This window comes from Chinchilla lanigera, unplaced genomic scaffold (assembly GCF_000276665.1).
Source record: "Chinchilla lanigera isolate Chin_1 unplaced genomic scaffold, ChiLan1.0 scaffold00011, whole genome shotgun sequence".
Taxonomy (NCBI): domain Eukaryota; kingdom Metazoa; phylum Chordata; class Mammalia; order Rodentia; family Chinchillidae; genus Chinchilla; species Chinchilla lanigera.
Window position 1 is genome coordinate 26,498,688 of NW_004955412.1, and position 24,921 is coordinate 26,523,608.

General features: G+C 42.0%; 1 protein-coding gene across 3 annotated transcripts in view; it reads right to left on the bottom strand.

Moving 5' to 3' along the window:
- Fez1 (fasciculation and elongation protein zeta 1 (zygin I)) overlaps positions 1-24,921 on the bottom strand; it is a 52,692-nt gene that overhangs the window by 20,693 nt on the left and 7,078 nt on the right. For 2 of the 3 annotated variants that reach the window (XM_005378460.2, XM_013511169.1), the window contains exons 2-3: positions 23,345-23,695; positions 13,413-13,512 (exon numbers count right to left, since the gene is read on the bottom strand). In XM_005378460.2, the coding sequence (XP_005378517.1) occupies positions 13,413-13,512; positions 23,345-23,655 (411 nt within the window). In that variant the 5' untranslated portion in view covers positions 23,656-23,695. Of the gene's footprint in view, positions 1-13,412; positions 13,513-23,344; positions 23,696-24,192; positions 24,216-24,921 lie in introns of those variants that run through there. The other variant, XM_013511170.1, reaches the window with a different exon arrangement.

Here is a 24,921-nt window from a genome sequence, read left to right on the forward strand (position 1 = left end):
TGGCGAGACCCTCATCTCAAAAATAAGAAATGAAAAAATAGCTGGGGATGTAACTCGGTGCAAAGGCCCCGACTTCAGCCCCTACTATCCCCAGTACCAAACTGGGAAAAAAAAAAAAAAGAAAGAAAGAAAAAAGAAATTCTATAAAAAGTTTTTGGTGGATGAAAAGGAGTGATTAAAAATCAGACCTGCAGAAATGACCAAGAACACTGTAAATATTATTATTTTCCTTTTATTAATTTCTTTAAAAGACAGGTAATTATCTGGAACAAAAATTATTTGACATTGTGGAGTATAAAATGTAAACTGAAATAAAATATATGATCACAATAGCACAAAGGATGGGGGGAATGGCCTTATACTGGTGGGAATTCTACATTTTATGTAAAGAGGCACAGTAGTTATTCCAAATAGACCAAATGAATAACTAAATAATGTATATTGCAATCCCTAGAGAAACCACTTTTTTTGTTTGTTTTTTTCCCGGTACCAGGAATCAAACTTACAACCTTGTGCTTGCCAGGCAGGCGCTGTGCCGCTGAGCTAAATCCCCAGCCCGTGAGAAACCACTTTTTTATACGCGGGGCGGTGGGGTTTTTATACTTTTGAAAAACCACTTTTTAAAAGTATAAGAAAGAGACCCCGCGCGGGCCCCACGGCCCCGCGTACAAAGACGCGCAGCCCGCGGTGCGCTCCTCCCCGCCCGCGTCCGCAGAGCCTCCGCGCCCAGGTTTCAACAGACCTCCCCAAATTGCCCTCTCAAATGGAACACGCCGTGGAAACCATGATGTTTACCTTTCACAAGTTTGCTGGGGACAAATGCTACCCAACAAAGGAGGACCTGAGAGTACTCATGGAGAAGGAGTTCCCTGGATTTTTGGAAATTCAAAAAGACCCTCTGGCTGTGGACAAAATCATGAAGGCCCTGGACCAGTGCCGAGATGGCAAAGTGGGCTTCCAGAGCTTCTTCTCACTAGCTGCAGGCCTCAGCACTGCGTGCAGTGATTATTTTGTAATACACATGAAGCAGAAGGGAAAGAAGTGGGCAGACATGAGCGTTTACTCCTGCCCTGATGAGAGTTCTCCCAGAGGGCCCCTTAAGGAATCGGCCCCTCACTTTCCCCTTGTATAAAGATTTCATTAGCAGACCAGGACCCTTAGAAAATGTACAAATAATATCCAGCTCTCACTGGACAAACAGAAAATGGAGAGTTAACTAAATGCTAGATAAGCTTTTGATTTTTATATTTGCATCCTCTTGCCCTGAATAAAGTCTTTTTTTTAGTTCCAAAAAAAAAGGATAAAAAAGATAGCAACCAAATAAGTGGAAAGAGCATTTTATTTACATATATATACATATATATCACAAATGATATGCATAAAAAAGCTAGATTGGAAGCCGGGTGTGGTGGCTCATGCCTGTAATCCCATCTTTTAGGAGACTGAGGCAGAAGAACCATTGTGAGATCGAGACCAGCCTGGGGTACAAAGTGAGCTCAAGGCCAGCCTGAACTGCATAGCGAGACCCTGTCTCAAAAAGACAAAAAAAAAAAAAATAGAAAGAAAAAAAGAAACCTAGAGTGGATAAATTTATATTGGAAAAAGATTTTAAACTGGGCATGGTGATGCACACTTGTAATATCAGCACTCAGGAGACTGAAGCAGGAGGACTGTCACGAGTTCAAGGCCACTTGAACTACACAGAGAGACCTTATCTCGAAAAACAAAACAAACAAAAAAACTAAGCAAGAAATAACATCAATCTAACAAAAGTTTTCACAAAACAAAACAATTTTTAATTCAATGACCTTAGAACAGAAGCAAATTACAGGAAAAGAACAAAAATCATTAGTAAACTAAATTCCACGTTACATAGAGGAAAAAAATCATTGAAAGGGAAAAACTGTACCAGAGATAAAATATAAAATTATAATTATAAAATAAAATATAAAATTATAATTATAAAATAAAATATAAAATTATAATTATAAAATAAAATATAAAATTATAATTATAACAGAATATAAAATTCCTACCAGTATAAGTCCAGCTTTAAAAAGTTTATCTTTTTTAAAACTTTGTTCTTTTTGAAACTGCCTAGCTCTGTAACTGCTTCATGGCTCTGTAATTACTTTCTCTACCCCTGTAACCACTACGGTATAATCAAACATACAGGATGTCTGATTGTAACAAGCTCTGTGATCATTAATCTATTCCTGTAACTGATGGTCATTAATCTAGCCTTGTAACCAATGATCTCACCCTGACAGCTAATCAGAACTTCCAGGCTGTTATGTTTCACTTTTGTTCGTGCTGCTTATGCATCATATAAAAGCCCTAGACCATCAGAGATCCAGGCCTGATATTCTGGTAATGATCCTAATCAGTGCCCCTTGATGTAAAATAAACCTGCCTCCAAACCCTGGGTGTCAGTTCAGTGCTTCTGTTTGCCACAGCATCATAACTGAGGTTTATCTTAGAAATGAAATGCTGATTTACTATCTGAAAATCATGAATATAAATGATCCACAGATTCAACACAATCACAGTTCAAGTTTTGTTTTGTTTTGTTTTTAGATCAAGTTTTTTGTAGGTTTTCATTGTATGGAAATATAAAGGACCTAACATAGTCAAAACAACTTTGGGAAAAAACAAAAGAATAGAATAGAGAACATATTCTACTTTAAGACTCAGTATAGGGTCAGGGATTTAGCTCAGTGGCACAAGCAACTACCTGGCAAGCACAGGTCCTGAGTTCTATTCCCAGTACCAAAAAAAAAAAAAAAAGATTTAATATAAAGCTACAATAATCAACACAATGTTGTATAGGCATAAAGATAGACATATACATACATTAATATAATATATATAAACAGAATACAGAGGCTGGGCATGGTGGCACACACCTACAATCTCAGCACTAGGGAGGCTGAGGCAGAATATATAGTGAGATAGTGAGTTCAAGGCTAGCCTGGACTACATAGCAAGACCCTATCCAAAAAAAAGGAATTCAGAGAGACCCATGCATACAGGATCAACTGATTTTCAACAAAGATGCCAAACAATTTAATGGGGGGGAGGGATAATATTTTAATGAATGGTACTGAACCAATTAAATAGCTGCACAGGAAAAAAAATGAAACTTGACCCTTACCTCACATTATACAGAAACTAATTTGAACTGGATCATAGACATAAATATAAGAGCTAATATTATACAATGTCTAGAGGAAGACTTAAGAAAATCTTATTGACCTCAGTTATTACAGAGATTTCTTCCAGGCATGGTGCCACATGCCTGTGATCTCAGCATTTGGCAGGCTGACGCAGGAGGATCGCCATGAATTCAAGGCCAGCCTGAAGTACATAGCAAGACTCTGCCTCAGAACAAACAAATTAAAGAAAAACAAAAACAAAAAGATTTCTGAACTATAATGTAAGAAGTGTAAACTATAAAAAACAAAGTATCAAGATACCACCATGTATTACAGCAGCCATTGATATTTTCCTACTAATCTATCCATAACTGTGTAAAGTTTGTAATGTTCCTATCCTATTTCATAAATGGATGTATGTTTATTATTATGTGTTTCCTACAACAACCATTGAGAATAGTTAATGATTTTTCAATAGGTCACTCATGTATAGCTCTATTTATTTTCTTTAGAAGCCACTTTGAAGATACCAAAGTATAGCACAACAACTCTTGATAATCTCCTACCTCTTTTGTCTCTAACACACTATTATTTGTCTATTTGTTTTCCTGAGAAACTATTTTGTAGATAATAATATGTAAAACGGTAACCATTGATAAGTTCCTACCATTTTGTCTGTAATATGCTAAATCCCCCCTATTATTATGTTATCCTTGTTTTACTCTTTAAAATAAAAAAAAAAAAAGTATCAATAAATTGGAATGTCAGTGCATGTGCTTAGTATATGTGTGAGGCCCTGGGTTCAATTCCCAGCACCATTAAAAAAAAGAAGCAGAAAAATAATGTTAGGAAATTAAAAGGTCAAAAGAAAATATTTGTAAAACAGATCTGACAAGGGATTTATAAGTAGAATATATAGGGAACTCTTACAACTCAATAACAAACATACAAACATGCCTTTAAGAAAATGGGCAAATGATGAATGTGAACAGGCACTTCATGAAATATACAGGTCATAAGATGCATTCCTATAATTTCAGCACTTAGGAGGCTGAGGCAGGAGGATTGCTGCAGTGCTTGGACTACATAGTGAGTTCAAGGCCAGTCTGAACTACATAGTAAGACCCTGTCACAAAAAAAAAAAACAAGGAAAAAATATAGATTGTAAATAATCACTTGAAAAGATGTAGAACATCCTTCGTCACTAGTAACATGCACATTAAAACCAAAATAAGATATAATTACACATTCACTAAAATGCCTAAATTAAATTTTTAAAACTTCCATAACAACTGTTGGTGAGAATGTGTAACAATTTGAGCTCCCAAACTAGAAGATAGCTTGGTAGTTCCTTCAAACGTTACACACAGCTAGGTGTGGTGGTACACACGTGTAATCCCAGCACTCAGGAGGCTGAGGCAGGAGGATTGCTGCAAGTTTGAGGCTGGCTTGGGCTACAAAGTGAGTTCAAGGTCAGCCTGAACTACATAGTAAAACCCTGTCTCAAAAAGACACATAAGCCAGGTGTGGTGGCACACACCTGCAAACTCAGCATCCTGAGAGGCTGAGGTAGGAGGTCACAAGTTCCAACCCAGCCTGGGGAACTCAGTAACTTAGAGAGATCCTGTCTCTAAACAAAAAATAAAAAGGGCTAGCGATGTATCACAGTGAAAAGGCCCTGGGTTCCATCCCTAGTCACACACACACACACACACACACACACACACACACACACACAATGTTACACATATGTTCATTATATGACTCAGTCTTCTACCCCTAGGTTTTTATCCAAGAGAAACAGAGCCTATGTTCCACAAAGATTTAGACAAGAATGTTCACTTTATTTTCAAAATTCAAAACCTGTGAAGAACCCAGTGTTCATCTATAGGTGCTTGAAAAAACATATTGTAAAATAGCCATACAATAGGAATGAACTGTGGAAATACTCAATATCCTGAGTGAATAGCTAAGGAATTACACTGCGCTGGGGGCGTAGCTCAATGGTAGAGCGTTTGCCTAGCATGTGAAAGGCCTCGAGTTAATCCTCAGGGCCGAAAAATAGTAATAAAGGAAGTAATTATAGTGAGTTTTAAAAGGCAGACAAAAGTGCATACTCCATGCATCCACACATACAGAATTCTAGAAAACGCAAACTGTATGACAGTAACTAACAACCGAGAAGCCCAGAGACTGGGGCTGAGAGGGAGGGAGGGCAGACACATGTCCAGTGTTGGGATTGTAGTGGTGGCTTCACAGATGTACACACACATCACAATTCATGAAATTATGCACTTAATCTGCGCAGTTTATTACATGCCAAGCTTTAGTAAAGCTTCAGAAGAGAAAAGAAAGGCAAAAACTAAAACAGAAGGTTTTTACCTCATGACAAGCTGGGTTTATCATGCAAGGTTGATTTAATATTTGAAAACTAATTCGTGTAATTCATCACATCAGCATAATAAAAGAGAACTGCATTCTCATCTCAATAGGGGCAGAAGACAAAAATAGTTAATCTTCAGAAAAAAATATCACAAGGAATCATGCCAGAATTTAAAGCCACAAGCTTGTAGGTTGAGCACACACTGTAATGTGCAATGAATGAAAAAAAAACTCACTATAAGGCCCACATTGTTAAATTTCAAATGAGAAAGGAAAACAGAGACGATATAAACACATCTAGAGAGAACAGAAATCACTGTGGATCTTGGGCTTCTCTACAGCAACTGAAACTAGAGAACAATGCCTTCAGAATTCTGAGGATAAGCAAGAATAGTTATCTATCAGATACAACCCGCTCAAGTATTTAACAGGTGAAAGACAGTTTGCCTGCTCTAAAGAACATATTCCTCTGTACACTTTTTTCAAGCACACACCCCCATCCAAACAAGGTGCTCTTCCCAGAAGGTAAACATACGTTCCCAGAGGACAGGACAGGAAGCAGGAAGAATGCCCAGATGAAGGTGAAGGAAATGCCCAGGACAAGTTATGCCAAAGATCTAGTGTGCGGCCACACCTGTTTGTGGCAGAAAAATGCTGAATTAACAGAAGATCTGATTTTTTTTGTTGTTGTTGGAGACAGGGTCTCACTGTGTAGTTCAGGCTGGCCTTGAATTCCCTATGTAGCCTCAAACTCGCGAAGATCTTCCTGCCTCTACCCCTTGAGTGCCGGAATTACAGGCATGTGCCATCACACCTAGCAGGTTTTTTAATCACGGTACGGTTCATATTTTTTATTTTCTGTATATCATGATGTTTTGACCTTTTAAAAATTTTTTTTGTTTTCTTGAGACAGGGTTTCACTATGTAGTTCAGGCTGACCTGGGACTCACTTTGTAGCCCTGGCTGGCCTTGAACTCATGGCAATCCTCCTGCCTCAGCCTCCCGAGTGGTAGGATTACAGGAGTGCGCCACCATGCCGATGTAACTCTTTTGAGTGAGGAGAGACACCTACAGAGGGAGCCAATTCTCAGGGACTGCAAGGGCCCTCAGCTGGGAGTGGCCTTTGATGTGCACACACCCGGGGCTGAGCTGCAGCACCTCCAACAAGTCTACTCCTCTGCCATGGGTACCCCAGGACCAGGGGCCAGGCAGCCAGGGACCGTCCCATAGCCTAATGTCCACCAGTTACTCAAACTATCCAATCCTGAGCGAGTTAGCCAAGGACACTCCAGGGAAGTGGTGGTTAGACTCTCCCTGGCCACTTCTGCCTCCTGGCCAACAGGCTTCCCTGGGTGGCCACACAGGGCCTGTTCTGACTCCCATTTCTAGAACCCAGAACTATAACTGGGCCTACTTATCAGAGAAATCCTCTTGTATAGATTTAATCAACTACAGATCAAAAATTTTAAAAAACTGCATCTGTTCTATACATGTACAGACTTTTTTTTTGACACATGTTGTCACTGTGTAGCCCAGGCTGGCCTCAGACTCCCAGCGATCATCCTGCCTCAGCCTCCCAAGTGCTGGGATTATAGGCATGTGCCACCACATCTGGCTTGACTTTTTTCTTATACTATCTTGTTGTACAATATATATAGTACAATAACTTAATAACATTTACATGCTGGGCATGGTGGCGCATGCCTATAACCCCAGAACTTGTGAGCCTGAGGCAGGAGGATCATTGCAAGTTCAAGACCAGCCTGGGCTTCAAAGTGAGCTCAAGTCCAGCCTGAACTGCATAGTGAGACCCTGTCTTAAAAAGACACACACACAAAAAATACTAATAACTGACTTAGAGATAATTTAAAGGGTGCAAGAAAAGGTGCATTGGTTCTATGAAAATCTATACCATTTTAAGTATGAGCTTGCACATCCTTGGACTTTTATACTGGCAAGGAGTCCTGGGACCAATCTCCCCGGACATGAAGGGAGCACTGTATAATAAACTTTGCTCTCCTGACCCTCTTTCCTGTCTCCCTTTGTGGCCACACCTGGTTGACCAGAATAAAAGAGAACACAGCACAAGCATATTTTAAGCTGTACACTTCTGCCAGAATTTTGGGTTGAACCAATGATAGTTATGCTGGAGTTGAAGTAAAGAAAAAACAAACAAATGAGTTAATTTTTATTTCAGTATAAACTAAACATTGAATGAGAGAGGGTATATTCTTATAGAATACTACATGGTTCAGCTAGAAATAGTATGCTTATAGTTATAATAGCATAGATATTTAATATTGAATTAACTATAGATTAATGACAATACTATATTACAAAAGGAAAAGGGTAAGTGTGAGTATTGGAGCTGTGTAAAAGAACTAAATCTAGGCACACACCTGCAATGCAGCACTCAGGAGGCTGAGACAGGAGGATTGACACAAGTTGGAGACCAGCCAGAGTTACATAGTGAGTTCAAAGCTAGCCTGAACTACATAGCAAGATCCTGTCTCAAAAAAATAAATAAATAACTCTTCATCATATATATATTGAACCCAGGACTCACATATGGTAAACATGTACTCTACCACTGAGCTACCCCTAGCTCTCGAATTGTAATTTTTAAGAATCAAAGAAATAATGTTATAGTACGCATAGGTGGGGCTTTGGGGAGGCAATTGGATTGTGGAGGTGTGGTATTCATCAACAGATTAGTACACTGGTGAGTTTAGAGCTAAATGTGAGGTTGGGAGGTAAAGCCTTGTGGGAGGAGCGGTCCCCGGGGAGTGGCCTGGGAAGGTCTCCCTCCCTCCTCCTCCTTTGATCTCTTTCTATGGACTGAAACATCTACAAACTATGAGCCAGAACCTTTTCTCCTTCAAATTGCAGGAGGGAGGTCTTGGTTCTCAGTGACGAGAAAGTAACTAAGAGCGGTGGCGAATGTAGGGCATTGCCGCAGCAGCCTGTTATCACTGAAAGGCAAGTAGCAATATCAATATGCTATCAGAAAAAGTAAAACTCTATGCCCCAAACAAAATAAACAAACAAAAACAGCTGAAAGAAATAAAAGTGGTCACCACCATAGAACAGGGAAAGACAAACACAAGGGACTCTGGCCTAACAGTATTTAAAAAGTATTCTTTGATTTTGTTAAACTATATACAATGGAACCTCAAGTTCTCAACTGGCCCTGCATATGAACAACGTGGGTTACACTCATAATTTTAGATTTAACTTAAATCAGAGTCTTGAGTTACAACCCAAATGCTTGCTGGGCGTGCCTGTAATCCCAGCACTCGGGAGGCGGAGGCAGGAGGATCATTGTGAGTTCAAGACCAGCCTGGGCTACAAAGTCAGCTCAAGACCAGTTTGAATGGCATAGTGAGACCTTGTCTCAAAAAACCAAAAAAAAAAACAAAAAAACAACCCAAATGCTGGCCACTTGTGCAGTTGTAAACAAAGACTCATGGTGCCAGAAAAACACATGTAAGTGTATATAAGTGTCAGTCTAAACACAGATGTGCATGTTTGTGGGTGTGATTTCAGTCAGTGCTTCATATAATTGTTACAATTGCTGCTATCAAAATGGCCCCAAAAAAGCTAAAACAAGCTAAGGAAGGAAGGGAAGGTAAAGAAAGCAATCACAATCAAAAAGAAGAAGGAAGCTGTGGAGAGATATGAGAGTGGTGTTTGTGTGACTGATCTCACTACTATGCGCAGCATGTCAAAATCCACCATCTCTTGGGGCTGGGGATTTAGCTCAGTGGCACAGTGCCTGCCTGGCAAGCGCAAGGTCATGAGTTAGATTCCTGGTACCAGAAGAAAAACAAAACAAAACACAAAAAGAAGAAAACAAAAAACAGAATCCACCATCTCGACAATCTTACAGAGAAAAGATTTGTATAAGGAAGCTAGTGTTGCTAAAGGTGTTACTCAAAAGAGTAAGTTATCATCAACAGTGTTAGGCAAGAGGTTATTATAAGTATGGATAAATGAAAGGCAGATGGCAGGTTATAGTTTATCTGAGTTTATAATCTAGGAAAAAGCTAGGGTCATAAATGCTGATCTCATAAAAAATAATCCATCAATGAGTGATAATGGTGAAACATTTCATGCCAGTAAGGGGTGGCTTCATAATTTTAAAGCAAGAACTGAGATTCACAACATAACTAGGCCTGGTAAACCAGCCAGTGCTGATAAAAGGCTGCTGAAAATTACATACGCCACTTTGAAACAAAGATACAGAGAAATGTCTTCAGCTCTCATCAAGTTCTCAGCTGTGATGACACTGGCCTTTTCTGGAAGAAAATGCTCAGGAGATAATACATTACCCAGGAAGGGAAGAAAATGCCAAGCCACAAGCCTATGAAGGATAGGCTAACCTTATGTGCCTGGTGATGTGACTGGTGATCTCAAGATAGTGTCTCTTGGTTTATCACTCTGAGACTCCCAGAGTGTTCAGAAAACATAAAGTCATGAAGAATAGCCCATGGGTCATGTGGAGATCTAACACAAGAAGCTGGGTAACAAGAGTACTTTTTTTTGAGTGGATCAGGAGGCTTTCTGTCCTACTGTTAAGAAATATCTAGAGGACAAGGTTTACCACTCAAGGCTCTCCTCATCATAGACAATGCTCCGGTTCACCCACAATATTTAGAAGAAGAACTAGCTGAAGAATTCCCATGGCTCTACTCCTCTACTGCAGCCTACGGACCAGCAAGTCTTAGCTAACTTTTTTTATTTTTTTTTTTTAAGACAAGGTCTCGCTACACAGTTAAAGCTGAGCTTGAACTCACTATGTGGCCCAGGCTGGCCTCATGCTTGCGCCAATCCTCTTGCCTCAGCCTCCTGGGTGCTGGGGTTACAGTGTGTTATCACCACACCCAGTGGTTATAGCTAACTTTGAGAAGCTATACACAGGGCTGGGAATTTAGCTCAGCGGCACAGCGCCTGCCCGGCAAGCGTGAGGTCATGAGTTCAATACCCTGTACTGGAAAAAAAACAAGAAACAAAAAAAAGAAGCTATACACCAAGCAACTGTTCCTGAAGGGCTTCCAGATGGTCTCAGATACAGACTTCACCCTTAAAGAGTTCTGGAAGGAACATTACAACATCCTTTCCTGTGTGGGGTTAACTGAGAAATCCAGGACCAATGTCTTTCTAAGGACATGGATCTGCCTGGAAGAAAGTGTGGCCTAAAACTATGCTGGAGAGGCTTTGAAGACTGTGTAGAGGAGCCTAAGCATTCAGTGGACTCCATGATTGATTACACTGTCACTACAGCAGAGTCCATAGACTTGCAGGCAGACAGTGGTGATGCTGAGGAGCCAGTGGAGGAACACTCAGAGGAGCTGCCTACAGAGGAACGTGAACTTCTGGCCGAGACCCAGACAATGGCAGCTGAGAAGCTTTCTGAAGAGGAGGAGGGGTATCAGCAATCAATGCAGCAAAGTTCTTCTTTAGAAACAAAGGAAATCCTGAAAAAATGGACAGAGCTACAAACATTTGTAGAGAAGATCCTAGCTGAGTGTGGTGGTGCACGCCTGTCATCTCAGCACTCGGGAGACTGAGGCAGGAGGATCCTTGCGAGTTAGAGGCCAGCCTGGGCTACCAAGTGAGCTCAAGGCCAGCCTGAACTGCAAGTGAGACCCTGTCTCAAAAAAAAGACAAAAAGAAAAAAAATAGAAAAGCCTTCCTCCATTCACTGGCGATGCTCCATCCTTTTCCCGGGGATTAGATAGAAGACTGCCACGGGGCTGGGGATTTAGCTCAGCAGCACAGCGCCTGCCTGGCAAGCGCGAGGTCGTGAGTTCGATTCCCGGTACCAGAAAAAAGACAAAAAAAAAAAAAAAAAAAAAAAAAAAAAAAAAAGAAAAAGACTGCCACACAGCACCACTCAAGGTCATCCTTCCCAGGGTCACTCAATTTGCCCTGAAATGTTAGCTCTCTTGAGGGAAATATGCAGATGAGGATAAATTAGTCCTCTGGAAGGACAGGCCATCTTATATATCCTTTGGCTTAATCCACAAAATGAGCCAGAAAGGTGGCCAAAGAGATAACAAAGAAAAATCTGCCTTTTGCAGCATGATGGGACTGATTTAATTTCAGTAGCTAGACTTATTCCATTATTGCCTCCTTCTTTGCATTTTGGGTAACTTCTCAGCACTGTGCACACACCTGCTACAAAGGAAAACGAGCAAGCAAGAGCTCAAGACAGCACTGCAGCTGCAGCTGTGGTGTCTGCGGAGAAGTCTCTAGCAAACCTTAGTCTCCAAGTTACCATTGTGCCTGCTTCAGTCAATGGGTACTTGAGGTTCTGAGTATTTTGAATTTAAATTATCACAAGACTGAAGAAGGGTGTACAGCCACTTTCTCAACAAGTCAGCCAAATGATGATGGGTTATTTTGAGCAATAATCTGCTGATATACTCTCCAATAAAAAATGTGTTTCCAGTTCTCTTGCTTTGGACTCAGTGCAGGAGCACCTAGGAAGAGGAGAGCCAGACCCCACGCCCATCACTTTGCTGCATCTTCTGCACTGTGCCAACCCTTCCTGATACACAACTGTCAAAATTCCTTCATCGCTACCCCTAGAAAACCAAGCAAGGCAGAAATTACCCTTTAACATGGACAGAGCAGTTACATGATTTTACATTTTGCTATAAGGTAAATGTTTGTATTGTCTCAAAATCTTTATGTTGAAATCTCAACCTCCTAAGTGATAGCCTTTGGGAGTTGATTAGGTCATGTGAATGGAACCCACAGGAATAGCATTAGTGCCTTGTAAAACTGGCTCAAGGGAGTTCGTTTGTCCCTCCTGCAGTGTGAGGACACAATAAGAAGGCGCTGTCTATGAGCCAGGAATTGGGTCATTTCCAGATTCTGAATTGCCCAAGCTTGCTTTTGGACTTCCAGTCTCCAGAACTGTGGAAAATCAACTTCTGTGGCTTATAAATCACTCAACTTAACATATTCTGTTATACTGACTAGGACACCATCCATTCTACATGCAGAGTCAGCCAGGAAGGGCAATCTGGACTTTCTGAAAGGTCATTCCCCTTAGTTTATGCAAATTAACTCCAAAAAAGTCTGTTCATCAGAAGTCCTTGCCAAACACTTTAGGCGACTTTGTTCTTTGGCACTAGTACCCACAGACAGTGACTCCAGCCCAGACACATAAATGTCTCCTGGGTTGGTACATTAAAAACTCTTGGACTGGAGATATAGCTCAGTGGTAAACTCTTGCCTAGTATGTACTAGGTTCTGGAAGGAAGGAAGGAAGGAAGGAAGGGGAGAAGGAAGAAAGGAATTCTTCCCCAGGGCCAGGCTATAAGATCTGTCAGCATTGTTTTTGATGAATCTGAACTGTTTATCAGATGAAACAAATCAGATTTTTAAAATACCATCATTATTTGAACTCAAAAGAAGCCTGTGATAGTCACTCCCCTCGTCTTTTCACCAACCACCTTATTCAGCAGGTTATAGTACACAGATCAATGGCAGCAGTTATATGCAGGGCTGGAGGTGTAACTCACTGGTAGAGAGCATGCTCAGCACGTGCACAGCCCCGGCTCCACCTCTAGGGCATGTGAGAGCACATGCGCACACACATACACACACACGCACACACACGCACGCATGCACTGAAGTTATCTGCACTTACACTTTCAACACATAACCATTCCTATCACCTCAGATACATCAGATGATGTCCTTCTTATCTCATTTTTTTATTCCGCTCTGCAACTCATCAGACCCATTGACAGTGATGATTCTGACCCACTGCTGCGGAAGACTGTTGAGCTACTGAATGTTTTTCTAACTGGATTCTACAGCTTTCCAAACCCTGCTAAGTAGGGGGCCCCAGAGAGATACCTCAGTGTCAGAACTGTTGCCATTCAGAGCCTCGATGTTTGGGTCCCTCCAGTCTTCCGAAAGTGAAGGGATGTAATTGTCCGTCAGAGCATCCCAAACCCTGTAAACAAAGAGACGCTCTCATTAGCACACATCTGTGGCCTGGCCCTGCCCGGAGAAAGAAGAGCTGGGCCTGCGGGAGAGAGGCTGCTGTGTGTGTCAGGCTGAGATCATCTGCCTTCCAGTGCGCAGGCAGAGCAGCTGAAAACAGCGGGGCTGCATCCGGGGAGAAAGAGCGAGAGTGCGGGGCTGGCCGGGCGCAGGTGGGAAAGGGTTTGCTTCTCACCTTGGAAATGAATCTGCACTCCAGCCAAACCATCGTTCTCAGAACCTAAGAAGCACCTGTGCTCCTTTCCTATGGGCAGGGAGAGTGAGCAAGAGAGGGGGAGGGAGGGGATCTGGACTGATTTTCTGGATGAATCTCATTAAAATTAGGGTTGTCATCTAGTTTATATACATTTCCATTTCAATGCTCTGTAATCTACACAATCAGGAATTAACCTCTTGGTGTCTAATATGGGAAAGGGATAATGCCAATGTAGTGACTGCTCTCTGTGACCCAAAATGCTCTTGGCTGCCCCAAGTGGCACAATCCTGCCCTCTGGTAGTGTAAAGTCTATGTGTGCTACAGCTCCATCGTGGTCACTCTCCAGTAAACACAAAAAAGGAACCATAAACACCTCCAGATACACAGTTTGTTTTTAGTACGGGATGAGGCTTCTTCTGTTAACATTTCTTTTTAAAATTCTGACAGTACATTGAGCAGCTTGTGGTGGTGCATGCCTGTAATCATGGCACTCAGGAGGCTGAGGCAGGAGGACTGCTGCAAGTTTGAGGCCAGCCTGTACTACAGAGTGAGTTCAAGGCCAGTCTGAACTACACAGTACAACTCTGTCTCAAAAATAAATAAATAAAAGAAGGTAAAATTTTAAAAAATTTTAAATAAAATTCTGACAGTATGTTATAACAAGATTTTTTTTTAAATAATTTCTTTTCATTTGACTTATTTCAGAAAGATTCCTTTGGGGGAAAAAAGGGAAGGTTGGGGAAAATTTTGAAGTCACAAACATTTATGTGTCAGGAAAATACATAAACTAGTCAACACAGGAGATTAATGGAAATTAGTAAACCAAGCTTCTAATAATGTCAGCCATGACAGGCAGAAGCACTTGCCTTAATATTCGGTAAGCTAGATGTGGTGATATATGCTTGTAATCACAGCACTCTGGGAGAGTGAGGCAGGAGGATCACATTCAAGCCCAGCCTGGGCAGTTTAGTGATCTAGAACAAGACTCTGACAGCTGGGCATGGCGGTGCATGCCTGTAATCCTAGCACTTGGGAGGCTGAGGCAGGAGGATCACTGAGTTCGAGATGACCGTGGGCTCCAAAGTGAGCTCAAGGCTAGCTTGAACTGCATAGTGAGACCCTGTCTCCAAAATGACAAAAAAAAAAAAAAAAAAAAAAGAACAAGACTCTGTCTCAAAATACAAAATACTTTTTAAGAGGGTTAAGGATATAGCTCAGTGCAAAGGCACTGGGTTTAATCACCCTACCACAAAAAACACTTGTGCAACTAAGATATAAGAAGACATATCATATTTAGATAAACTAATCTAAGGAAATAGCTATTTAAAAATAAGCACGTATGTCTACATAGGGATCAAGCACATGTTGTAAGATGCTGAAAGATAAGTGTAAAATAGATACTGAGGGCACCCACACTTAGAATCAGATATATAATACTGGAGAGAGAAAGCTACAAAAAATGGCTTTTGCCCCAGATGGCTCACTTGAGATGTTAGTAAGAATTGCCTCCTCAGTATTCTATAGCCATGACGAGGGGGAGGCCAAGGAGAGAAAATAAAGAGACCGAGAAAAAGCAGCTGCTTTTGCTGCAGCACTAAGAGAAACAGACCCTAAGTCTGATTCTCAGGGCCCCAAGAAGAACTTGACGACTACATTCATCTGCTAGCACTGTTAAAAGCCAGGCCACCTCAAGAGGAACTGCCCTAAGAGACACCCTGGGCCATGCCCTGAATGCAAAGGTGACCACTGGAGATTGGTCTTCCCTCTGAAGCGGAGGCCCGAGAGGGCCTCAGACCCATCCTACCAGTTAGTCCAACAAGAATGAGGGGACCCAGGGCTTACTCTGCCTTCTCCCTCTGGCCAAGCTGTCATCTCCATGGAGGAGCCCTGGGTAATCATGACTATAGAGGAAAAAGAAAACAGCCTGTTGGTAGACACAGGTGCAAGTCTCTCGGTCCTTCTTTTCAATCCTGGCCTTCCTTCCAGCCATCATACCTCAGTGAAAGGAGTCACTGGTGAGGAGGTAATATGCTATTTTTGACAACCCTTAGGCTATAACTACTTGTTAGATCCTTCTTGCATATCTCTGTCTTCCTGAGAAACCACTTTGAAGATACCACCATGTATTACAGCAGCCATTGATATTTTCCTACTAATCTGTCCATAACTCTATAATGTTTGTATTGTTCCTATGCTATTTCACAAATGGATGTATGTTTATTATTATGTGTTTCCTACAACAACCATTGAGAATAGTCAGTGATTATTCAATTGGTCACTCATGTATAGCTCCATTTATTTTCTTTAGAAGCCACTTTGAAGATACCGAAGTATAGTACAACAACTATTGATAATCTCCTACCACTTTTGTCTGTAACTCACTATTATTTGTCTATTTGTTTTCCTGAGAAACTCTTATAGATAACAATATGTAAAACAACAACCATTGATAATTTCCTACCACTTTGTCTGTAATTTGGTAAGCCTCCCTATTACTATCTTATCCTTCTTTTACTCTTTAAAATAAAGTAAATGCAAATAAAAAAATAAAAACAATAAAAAAACAGATACATAACACATAACACACATAACACAGGTTACATAATGTGAGACACGGGTGCTTTTTTTTTTTGTCTTTTTGAGACAGGGTCTCTCTACACAGTTCAGGCTGTCCTTAAACTCACCGTGTAGCCCAGGCTGGCCTTGAACTTGCAGTGATCCTTCTGCCTCAGCCTCCTGAGTGCTGGGATTATAGGTGTGTGCCACCATGCCCAGCTCAAGTGCTTTTTTGGGGGGAGGAGAGGGTCTCACTATGTAGTTTAGGCTGGCCTTGAACTCATTATGTAGCTTAGGCTGCCCTCAAACTCACAGCAATCCTCCCACCTCAGCCTCCAGAGTGTTGGGCTTACACGTGTGTGCCACCAACCTGCTTCACAGGAGCTATTAACATAAAATCAGGAATGAATAGCATATGATATATGGTTATAGAAGGCAAGGTTTTCCCTGGGCACCATGTATGCAATGAGAGATGAAACAAAAACAACCCAAGAAAACATAATTTGTTGGCAGTGCTTGAAGCACTTGCTTATTTGTTATTTTTCTACCACAAGAAAGCACTTTGAGAGAACTCAACTGCTCACAACAAAACTTCTCAGCAGGATGTCAGAGCCTACTTCTTAAACCACAGGTGAGAGCCCATTAGCCACTGTAAGAGCTGCCTCCATCCAGGCTAATTCTAAATCCAAGTCCTATTAGCACTCTGGAGCCAAGAGATAAGCTGATTTCCCATCCCCAAGGCACCATACCCACTGCAAAGGCCACGGGGCTCCTCAGCACACTGCCTGGCACTCTTTTTTGAGAGCAAACAAGCATGTGCATACTGACCTTCAGCTTTGTCCCCATAGGAAGTGCCTGGAGAGGACAGATTCAGCAAAGCCCAAAATAGGCAGGAGTCTTTTTGCACCTGCCCTGCCCCGGGCCGGGTGGAAGCTGGGACCTAAATAGATTGCCCAATTGTCCACCGTGGAATGACCTTGAGACTGTGACATCTTTAAAGTAGCAGCTGGGAACTCAGATCACCTTGGAGGGCCTGCTTTTCTCCCCCAACCCTTCACCAACATGCTCTGAGTTTTATCTTCTAATTCTCAATTCTAGACAATTCCCTAAACCATTATCTCCTTGGAATTTCAAACCATCTTCATTTCTCCTTTCTTTCCCATTTCTTCTTCTTTTTGGATGTACTTCTTATGCTTTGAAGTTTATAAGTGACCTTTAAGACAAGCCGCCATCCCCTCTGCATAATCACTGCATGCCCACCGCACCTGCCCAGTGCCCACTCAACCATCACCGTGCAGTCTACACCCACGGAGCACCTGCCGTGAGCCAAGTGCTGTCTAAGCTGTGTGCTGGCTGATGTGTCCGTTCCTCACCACAGCTCTACAAAGCAGATATTTAAAGAGGAACACTTAAGACATGGTGAAATTAATTAAGCTGTCTAAGGTCACAGCCAGTAATGGCAAAGGTGGGATTTGAACCCAGGCCTCACAGCAACAGAGCCCATATGTCTCACCACTTAACAATTCCAAACCTTGGGCCAGGGATAAAGCTCAACAGCACAGTGCCTGCCTGGCAAGTGCAAGGTTCTAAGTTCAATTCCTAGTACAAAAAAAAAAAAATTCCAAATCTTTATGATTTATTTTATGATTGACACCGATATAGGGAGCAGAATAATATACCAAGATCCAAATCACAGCCTGCACCAGCAGTCTGGACATGGGCTCTGTGTGCAAACCCACACCCACATTATGCAGACCCTGCGCTTTCATCGGTCTGCTTGAGGAGGAGCTCAGGGCAACAGGTATGTGACAACTTCCTGTCTGGGTCTCCAGTCCCTGGGAGGCAGAGGCAGGACCCTGGCAGGCAGGCAGCCACAGGGACAGAGGAGCCAGTGGCAGGAGGGGAAGACAAAGTTCTCAGTAAGGAAGAGAACTGGAAGGGCTCAAGAGCCCTAGAGTGGACGGTAGCATTTCACTTGTCAGGGCTGGGCGTGCAGTTCAATGGTAAAGCACTTGCTGAGGATGTGCAAGGTCCTGGATTTGATCCCAGGGGTGAAAAAAAAAAGTTTATTTTTTGGTACTGGGACTCGAACTCAGGACCTTGCGCTTGCCAGGCAGACACTGTGCCACTGAGCTATATCTCTGGCCCCCCAAATTTTTTAATTCCACTTCTCCAAGAAGCATTGTGCTGTTTATACTTACTCTTACCTTAGAGAAAAAAGACCCTACAAGCTCTCCACACTATCACGGAACAAAGATGACGAAACAGCTTGCCTCAGGCCCTTCCCCTGTGCCACCATAACTCTGAGATTCTGTTTGCTGTCCTGGTCCCCAATCACAGAAACTGTTCCTAGTCTGCAACTTGGGGTCAGGCACCTATAAAATTGACTGAATTATGGTTTTCCACAGAGGGCCAGGCATTTGGAAAAGGGTGCTGGCAGGGATGAGCAAACCCAGTGGAGGGGGTTGTGCCAATCCACCTGTATTCAAAGGGCCACGGGGCCTGGGACCAGCAACATAGCCACCTGGGTTCCATCAGCCCTAACAAATAAATACACGCACACAAGCAGCCTCACTCATATCTATGTACCTACTTCTGACTATACAGTAGGTGGCTTAAGAGGCTCATTAAAATTCCTACCCGTAACATTTCACTTAATTCCCCCTTGGCAACTATTTCCCTTGTCCAGGGTTTGTTTATGCCCAATCATGCCAATACTCATACTTAGGTATATTAACATGAATAAGATTTTGCCATTCATGTGGAGGAATTAGGAATTATTAACACACAAATGCCTTTGCACAACTTTTTAAATTCTTTCAAATGTTTAAGTAGAATCAACACTATCTCTGCCTTCTATATGAGGAAAATGAACCTCTAAGAAAACAGGTATCAATCAGCTTTCCCCCTCTATTAAATACAGTATTTACTTGTCTTCGATTTAAAGTGTATCTGATGATTATCAGCCATGATGGCGCATGCATGTAATCCCAGCACTTGGGAGGCTCTGGCAGGAGCATTGCTGTGAGTTCAAGACTAGCCAGTCTACATAGTGATTTCAAGGCCAGTCTGAACTATGTAGCAAGACCCTGTCTCAAAAAACAAAAACAAGCACAACAAAAAGGTATATCTGATGATGGGCAGTTTACTGATTGTACGGACTTTATACTTAACCCATCTTTAACACAAGCAATTGTTCACACATGTGTGGCTCCTCTGTCTGCAGGGTACTTGTAACAGAGGAGAGGGGTCCCAGTAAGGCAGAAAGTGGGGTGAGGGTTGTTGTTAGGGCTGGTACCTAGATGTCCCCCCCAAAGACTCATATAGTCATATGTGGGGCTTTTTCAGATTGGCTGATCTAGGGTGTGTGATGCTGGGATTAAGGGTATGTGATACTAAATCAGTCCACTGATTGATTTGGCACTGCCCTAATCCCGGTAGCCTAGATACAGTATAAAAGGGACAGACCTTGATAAGGTCCTTGCTTGCTTGCTTTTGCTGTCTTCTGCCTGCCATGCACTGTTTCTCCTCTGCAATTCCCCTCTGCCATGCCACCCAGCCTTGCGTCCAGCCGATTATGTACTGACACCTCTACAAACTATGAGCCAAATAAACCTTTCCTCCTTTAACTGTGGGTTGACGTCAGGTGTTTTGCTTCAGCATCAAGAAAAGTAAGACAACTGTCCACTCCCATGTGGTAGTGGCTCTAGAGGTCCTAAATGCCAGGCCCCATCTCTTACAGCAAAGGGAAAGGATGGTCACATATACACAAAGAGCTTCTGAAATATTTTCTAAATTTAAAACCGGAAAATATATACCACGTTCAAACCTGACTCTTGTTTAAGGACTAAAACTTCCGTACTCTCACAATGAAAAGATAAACTGATATCCCAACTTATTGGCCATATAGTTCCAAATGAGGATTAAAGAAATCAAAATGTAGCTGTGCATGGTGGCCTACACCTATAATCCTAGCACTCAAGGCAGGAGGATAGCCACAAGTTTAAGGCCAGCCTGGGTTATATGATAAGATATTATGTAAAAAAAGAAAAGAAACTAGTCAAAACTTCTAAGGAAATCACTGCATCTGATTTATGATGTGTGCCAGCTTTGAGGAGGTTAGTTTAATCAAGAATTTTGGCTTCTGTTTTTTAGCTCTACCCCCACTCAGAGGAGCATGGTGGTGCACACCTGTGATCCCAGCATTTAAGGCTGAAGCAGGAGGATTGTCATGAGTTCAAGGTCAGTCTGGGCTACACAGTGAGTCCCTGTCTGAAAAAATTAAAAAAAAAAAAAAACCCTGCCTAAAACATTTTCAACTCATCTGTGGATGAAACAGTCTTCTAGATACCAAACCCAACCAGATTTCACACAATAATACTAGAAGAGATCTGCAGCCAGGTTAGACATCACATCATCCTTTTTCTTTTGTCATAGTTTCACAGGTGAAATAGCTGGATAGTGCATATAAAACCAGGTGTGTAGTATAATTCTGATTTTTATTGTAAGTTGAAAAGAGACTATAGATGCACTGAATGCCTAGGAAGTACAGCGTCCTTTTTGCTTCTATTCTCTCTGCCTCATCCCCACATCACACTTGACCTCTAAGGAATTATTCACCCCTCCACCTCTTTGCTGAGGGCAGGGAAGCAGTCAAGTAAGAAAAACCAGACTAGAAAGACCCACACTCCCACGTGACAGCAATTAACATGGAGTGGCCTCTGCTGATGAGCTAGATGAGAGGGCAAACCTGTTCACTGGGCCTTCACCCTTAATGAGGCAGAGGAAGGGCTTAGCCGGGGAAATGATTTGTCACATGCAAAAGAAATGGGACGCATCTTAAAATGTCATTTTCAGAGCACCTTCTGGGTGAGGGGAAAAAATGAGGCTTTTTGCAAGTCCTTAACTCCACTTCATCACAGTTCAGCTCTGGGGGTTTCCAAGATAAGGACCACGGGGCCAACTAGAGTTAAGTGACTCGCCCAAGGTCACATGGTGAGTTAGTGAGAGTACGAAAATTAGAATTCATATTCTTTGTGTTTCTAGTTCATTGCTTGATGCACTGGAATGAAAAGGTACTCCATATAACAAAACCCCAGAGCCATGATTGCCTGACTTACAGAAACTGAACAAGCTATAACAGGCTCAGAATTTAAAAAGAATCAGTTGGAAACTTAAAATTGAACTGAAACACACAGCCTGCAGATATACCAACACCATTAAGTAAAAAGAAAAGGAGGAAATGGTGTGGACCTAGAAATACATTGGCTGGACCTACAATGCAAGCTACTACCACTCATTTGATATGCAGTGTTTCATTCAAACATACTATTTGCCTACTACACACCAAATGCAGATAGTAACAGTGAGTAAGATACATAGCTCCTACTCCCAGAGGCGCAGTCTAAGGAGCAATCTTTCCCAAATACAGTCAGGATCCTCTATGCCTCTTGCCCCTTACTCATGAGCAACTCTTCCCACTCAAGTTCATAAAAAAAGAAACCAGGCTTGGGGTAGGGTTCAGTGAAAGAGCACTTGTCTAGCATACACTAGGTCTTGAGTTCAACTCCCCAGCATGGCAAAAACAAAAAACCCCAACAAATTAAATTAAAAGAAAATACAGTTGCTCCAAACTTCCATGAGCAACTATTCGACATTTATTGTGTTTCCTGAAGAATCCGTGCATATTGTACTAGCTCTATCAGGAATACATGCATATTTTTCTGAATGCCTAAAACACCCATAATTTTTTTTTTTTTTTTTGTCTTTTTGGGACAAGGTCTCGCTATGCAGTTCAGGCTGGCCTTGAGCTCACTTTGTAGCCTAGGCTGGTCTTGAACTCACAAAGATCCTCCTGCCTCAGCCTCCCAAGTGCTGAGATTACAGGCACATGCCATCACCTCGGTAACACCCATAATTAATGTAAAAGGTCACCCTTCTCTTTCCAGTCCCTCCTTGAATAGTACGTTTCTCTGATTCCTTTTCCCTAACAACTATTAGGACCTCAGAAGGTAGCCAGTATCCACATCCTTAAAAAACGGTCTTATGTTCATTTTGTCCCAGACAATTCCCTGCACTCTCAGTTTAAGTTTGGATGCTTTACTATTTGTACATATCTTAATATTGTGGATAATTTTCCAAGACTCCAGAATTATAAACAATTTTAAGATTTTCATAACTCTGGTGCTTCTTGGGGCAAATATGTCCAATAATAGATTCTTCTATCACAGTTTATTGTTTTCTGGTCCTTGTTTCTAATATCTGAGTTGATTACCACTGACATAAAGAAAGTTGCCTTGCATGGTGACACATCCCTGTAATCCCAGGATTTAGGAGGCTGAGGCAAGAGGACTGCACATTCAAATAGCTTGGCCTTCTAGCCTGGATTACATAGCAAGACTGTCTCAACACAAGAAGAGAAAGTACTGTGGATGTATGTTTTTCTTTTTTCTTGTTCTCTTTGGTTTTTATGAGACAGGGTCTCACTGTGTAGCCCAGGCTGGCCTCAAATTTGTGGCGCTCCTCCTGCCTCAACCTCTCAAGTGCTGGTCTAGCAGGTGTGCACCACCACATCCAGCAGGAAGGCAAAATTTTCTGTGCTCCTAAACTTGCATCTTCTATCTAAGAAAACCTAAAAGCCTCGTTTGTCCAAGTTTCAAGCTAAGAAAGCTTTCTGCAGGTATGTCACTGTAAAAGGACATACAGAGAAAAAAAAATGCCACAAATCACCAGAGCATAACTCTATGCACAGCATAAAAATTAAATAAAGTACCATGTAAATCCACAGACAGCAACTAGCTCTAGATCAAGGAGCCCAGGCTACGGGCTCTCACCTGAAGCAGCAGAGGACAAGTAAAACTTCTTGCCGGGTGTGGTAGTGCACACCTATAATCCCAGCACTCGAGAGGCTGAGGCAGGAGGATCGTTGAGAGTTCAAGACCAGCCTGGGCTACAAAGTAAGCTCAAGGCCAGCCTGAACTGCATAGCAAGACCCTGTCTCAAAAAGACAAAAAAAAAAAAAACTTCTTACTCCTCATCCTGAAGGGTCTCCTCCTCCTCCTGGATCTGTAACTGGTTCTTCACTGGAGCCAGGTTCTCAGTCTTGGCGTTGTAGTTCCGAAAGCAGACATTGAGCTTCTCATCAAATTCATTTACGAGGTCCTCCATGGACTTGAAGCTGATTATTTCAGAAGAAAAATTCTCCAGCTCAGAGAGGGAGGGGTCCTCCAGATGGTGGGGAGATGAGCCATAGAAACAATGGGGCTTCTCGTCCTGGTCCTCAGAGCAGGAGGGCCGGAGGTCCTCAAACTCTTCGTCCAAACTCACCAGGGGGGCCTCCATCCTTGCAGTGCAACAGCGGAAACTTTCAGGATTCGTTTCCCTAGGAGAAATAAGCAAGGCAATGTGAGTTTGCCCTGGGCATTTGTGCCAGTCCTGCCAGGGAACCATGATCACATATTCCATTATCTACACCCCTCAGAAAACAAAGATTCCACTTTCCTGGCGTCTGTAGTTTCTGTACCCCCTCACTACTGTGTGCACAAACAGTTCCCATATCACTGAGTGTGTTCACTGAGTACAGTTAATAACTAAACCGCGGGAACTGTGGAGATACACCTGATTCCAGTTACCCACTCCACAAAACAAAGCACAGTGGTTATATATCCAGCTTCTGCTCAAATCAGCATTCTTTTAGGCCTCTAGCAGCTGTGACCTTAGGCAAGTTCCTTAATTTCTCTATGCTTTCTTTTATTCTTCTCACAACAGCAATAATAACAGGCTCTACCTAGAAGGTTGTTATAAGCGTAAAGAAGTAAACACACACACACACACACACAAACACACACACACAAACTGTGCCTGGTAGATCATAAATACCTGTACTGAGCTGGGATATAGTTCAGCCAAGCATGTAGGAAGCCCTGGGTTCAGTTCCTGGAACCACCAAAAATATAAATGAATAGATAACACACTGTTCCACGTTTTCTTTGTTATTACTACTATTATCATAGGTCTTCTTCTCCAACTACAGGCTCCAAAAACTGCATGCTTTTCATACTTGTTTGGCAAAAAAACAACAAGAAAAAACCTACTGACAGAGCTGGTTATGGTTTTAATTTATTCTATTTAGTGTTTCAATACAGAAGTACTAAAATTTTAAGTTATAGAGGTGGCTGGAGGGCTGTTGCTCACTGCTAGAGCATAAATTTTACGTGCATGAGGCCCTGGACCAAAGGGCCTCAACCCCCAGCCTGAAATAAATTTATAATTACCCCAGACCCAGGTGAGCAAAATGCAGAATACGCCCTCTGTTACTGCCTTTCCCAACTTGAAATAATCCAAATTCTGAAATATGCCAGATTCCAAGGGTTTTGGATAAAACATTGTGGACCTGGATATTATTCACTCTTTTTTTTTAAAATTTTTTTGTTTTTGGTGAGGGTTGTTTGTCTGTTTTTTGTAATACTAGAGATTGAAACCAGGGCCTCTGGACTGAACTAAATTCCCAAACCTTTTTCTGTTTTTTACTTTGACACAAGGTCTTGCCAAGTTACCCCCTTGGGCTCAAACTTGCATTCCTCTTGCCTTAGCGTCCCAGAGTGATGG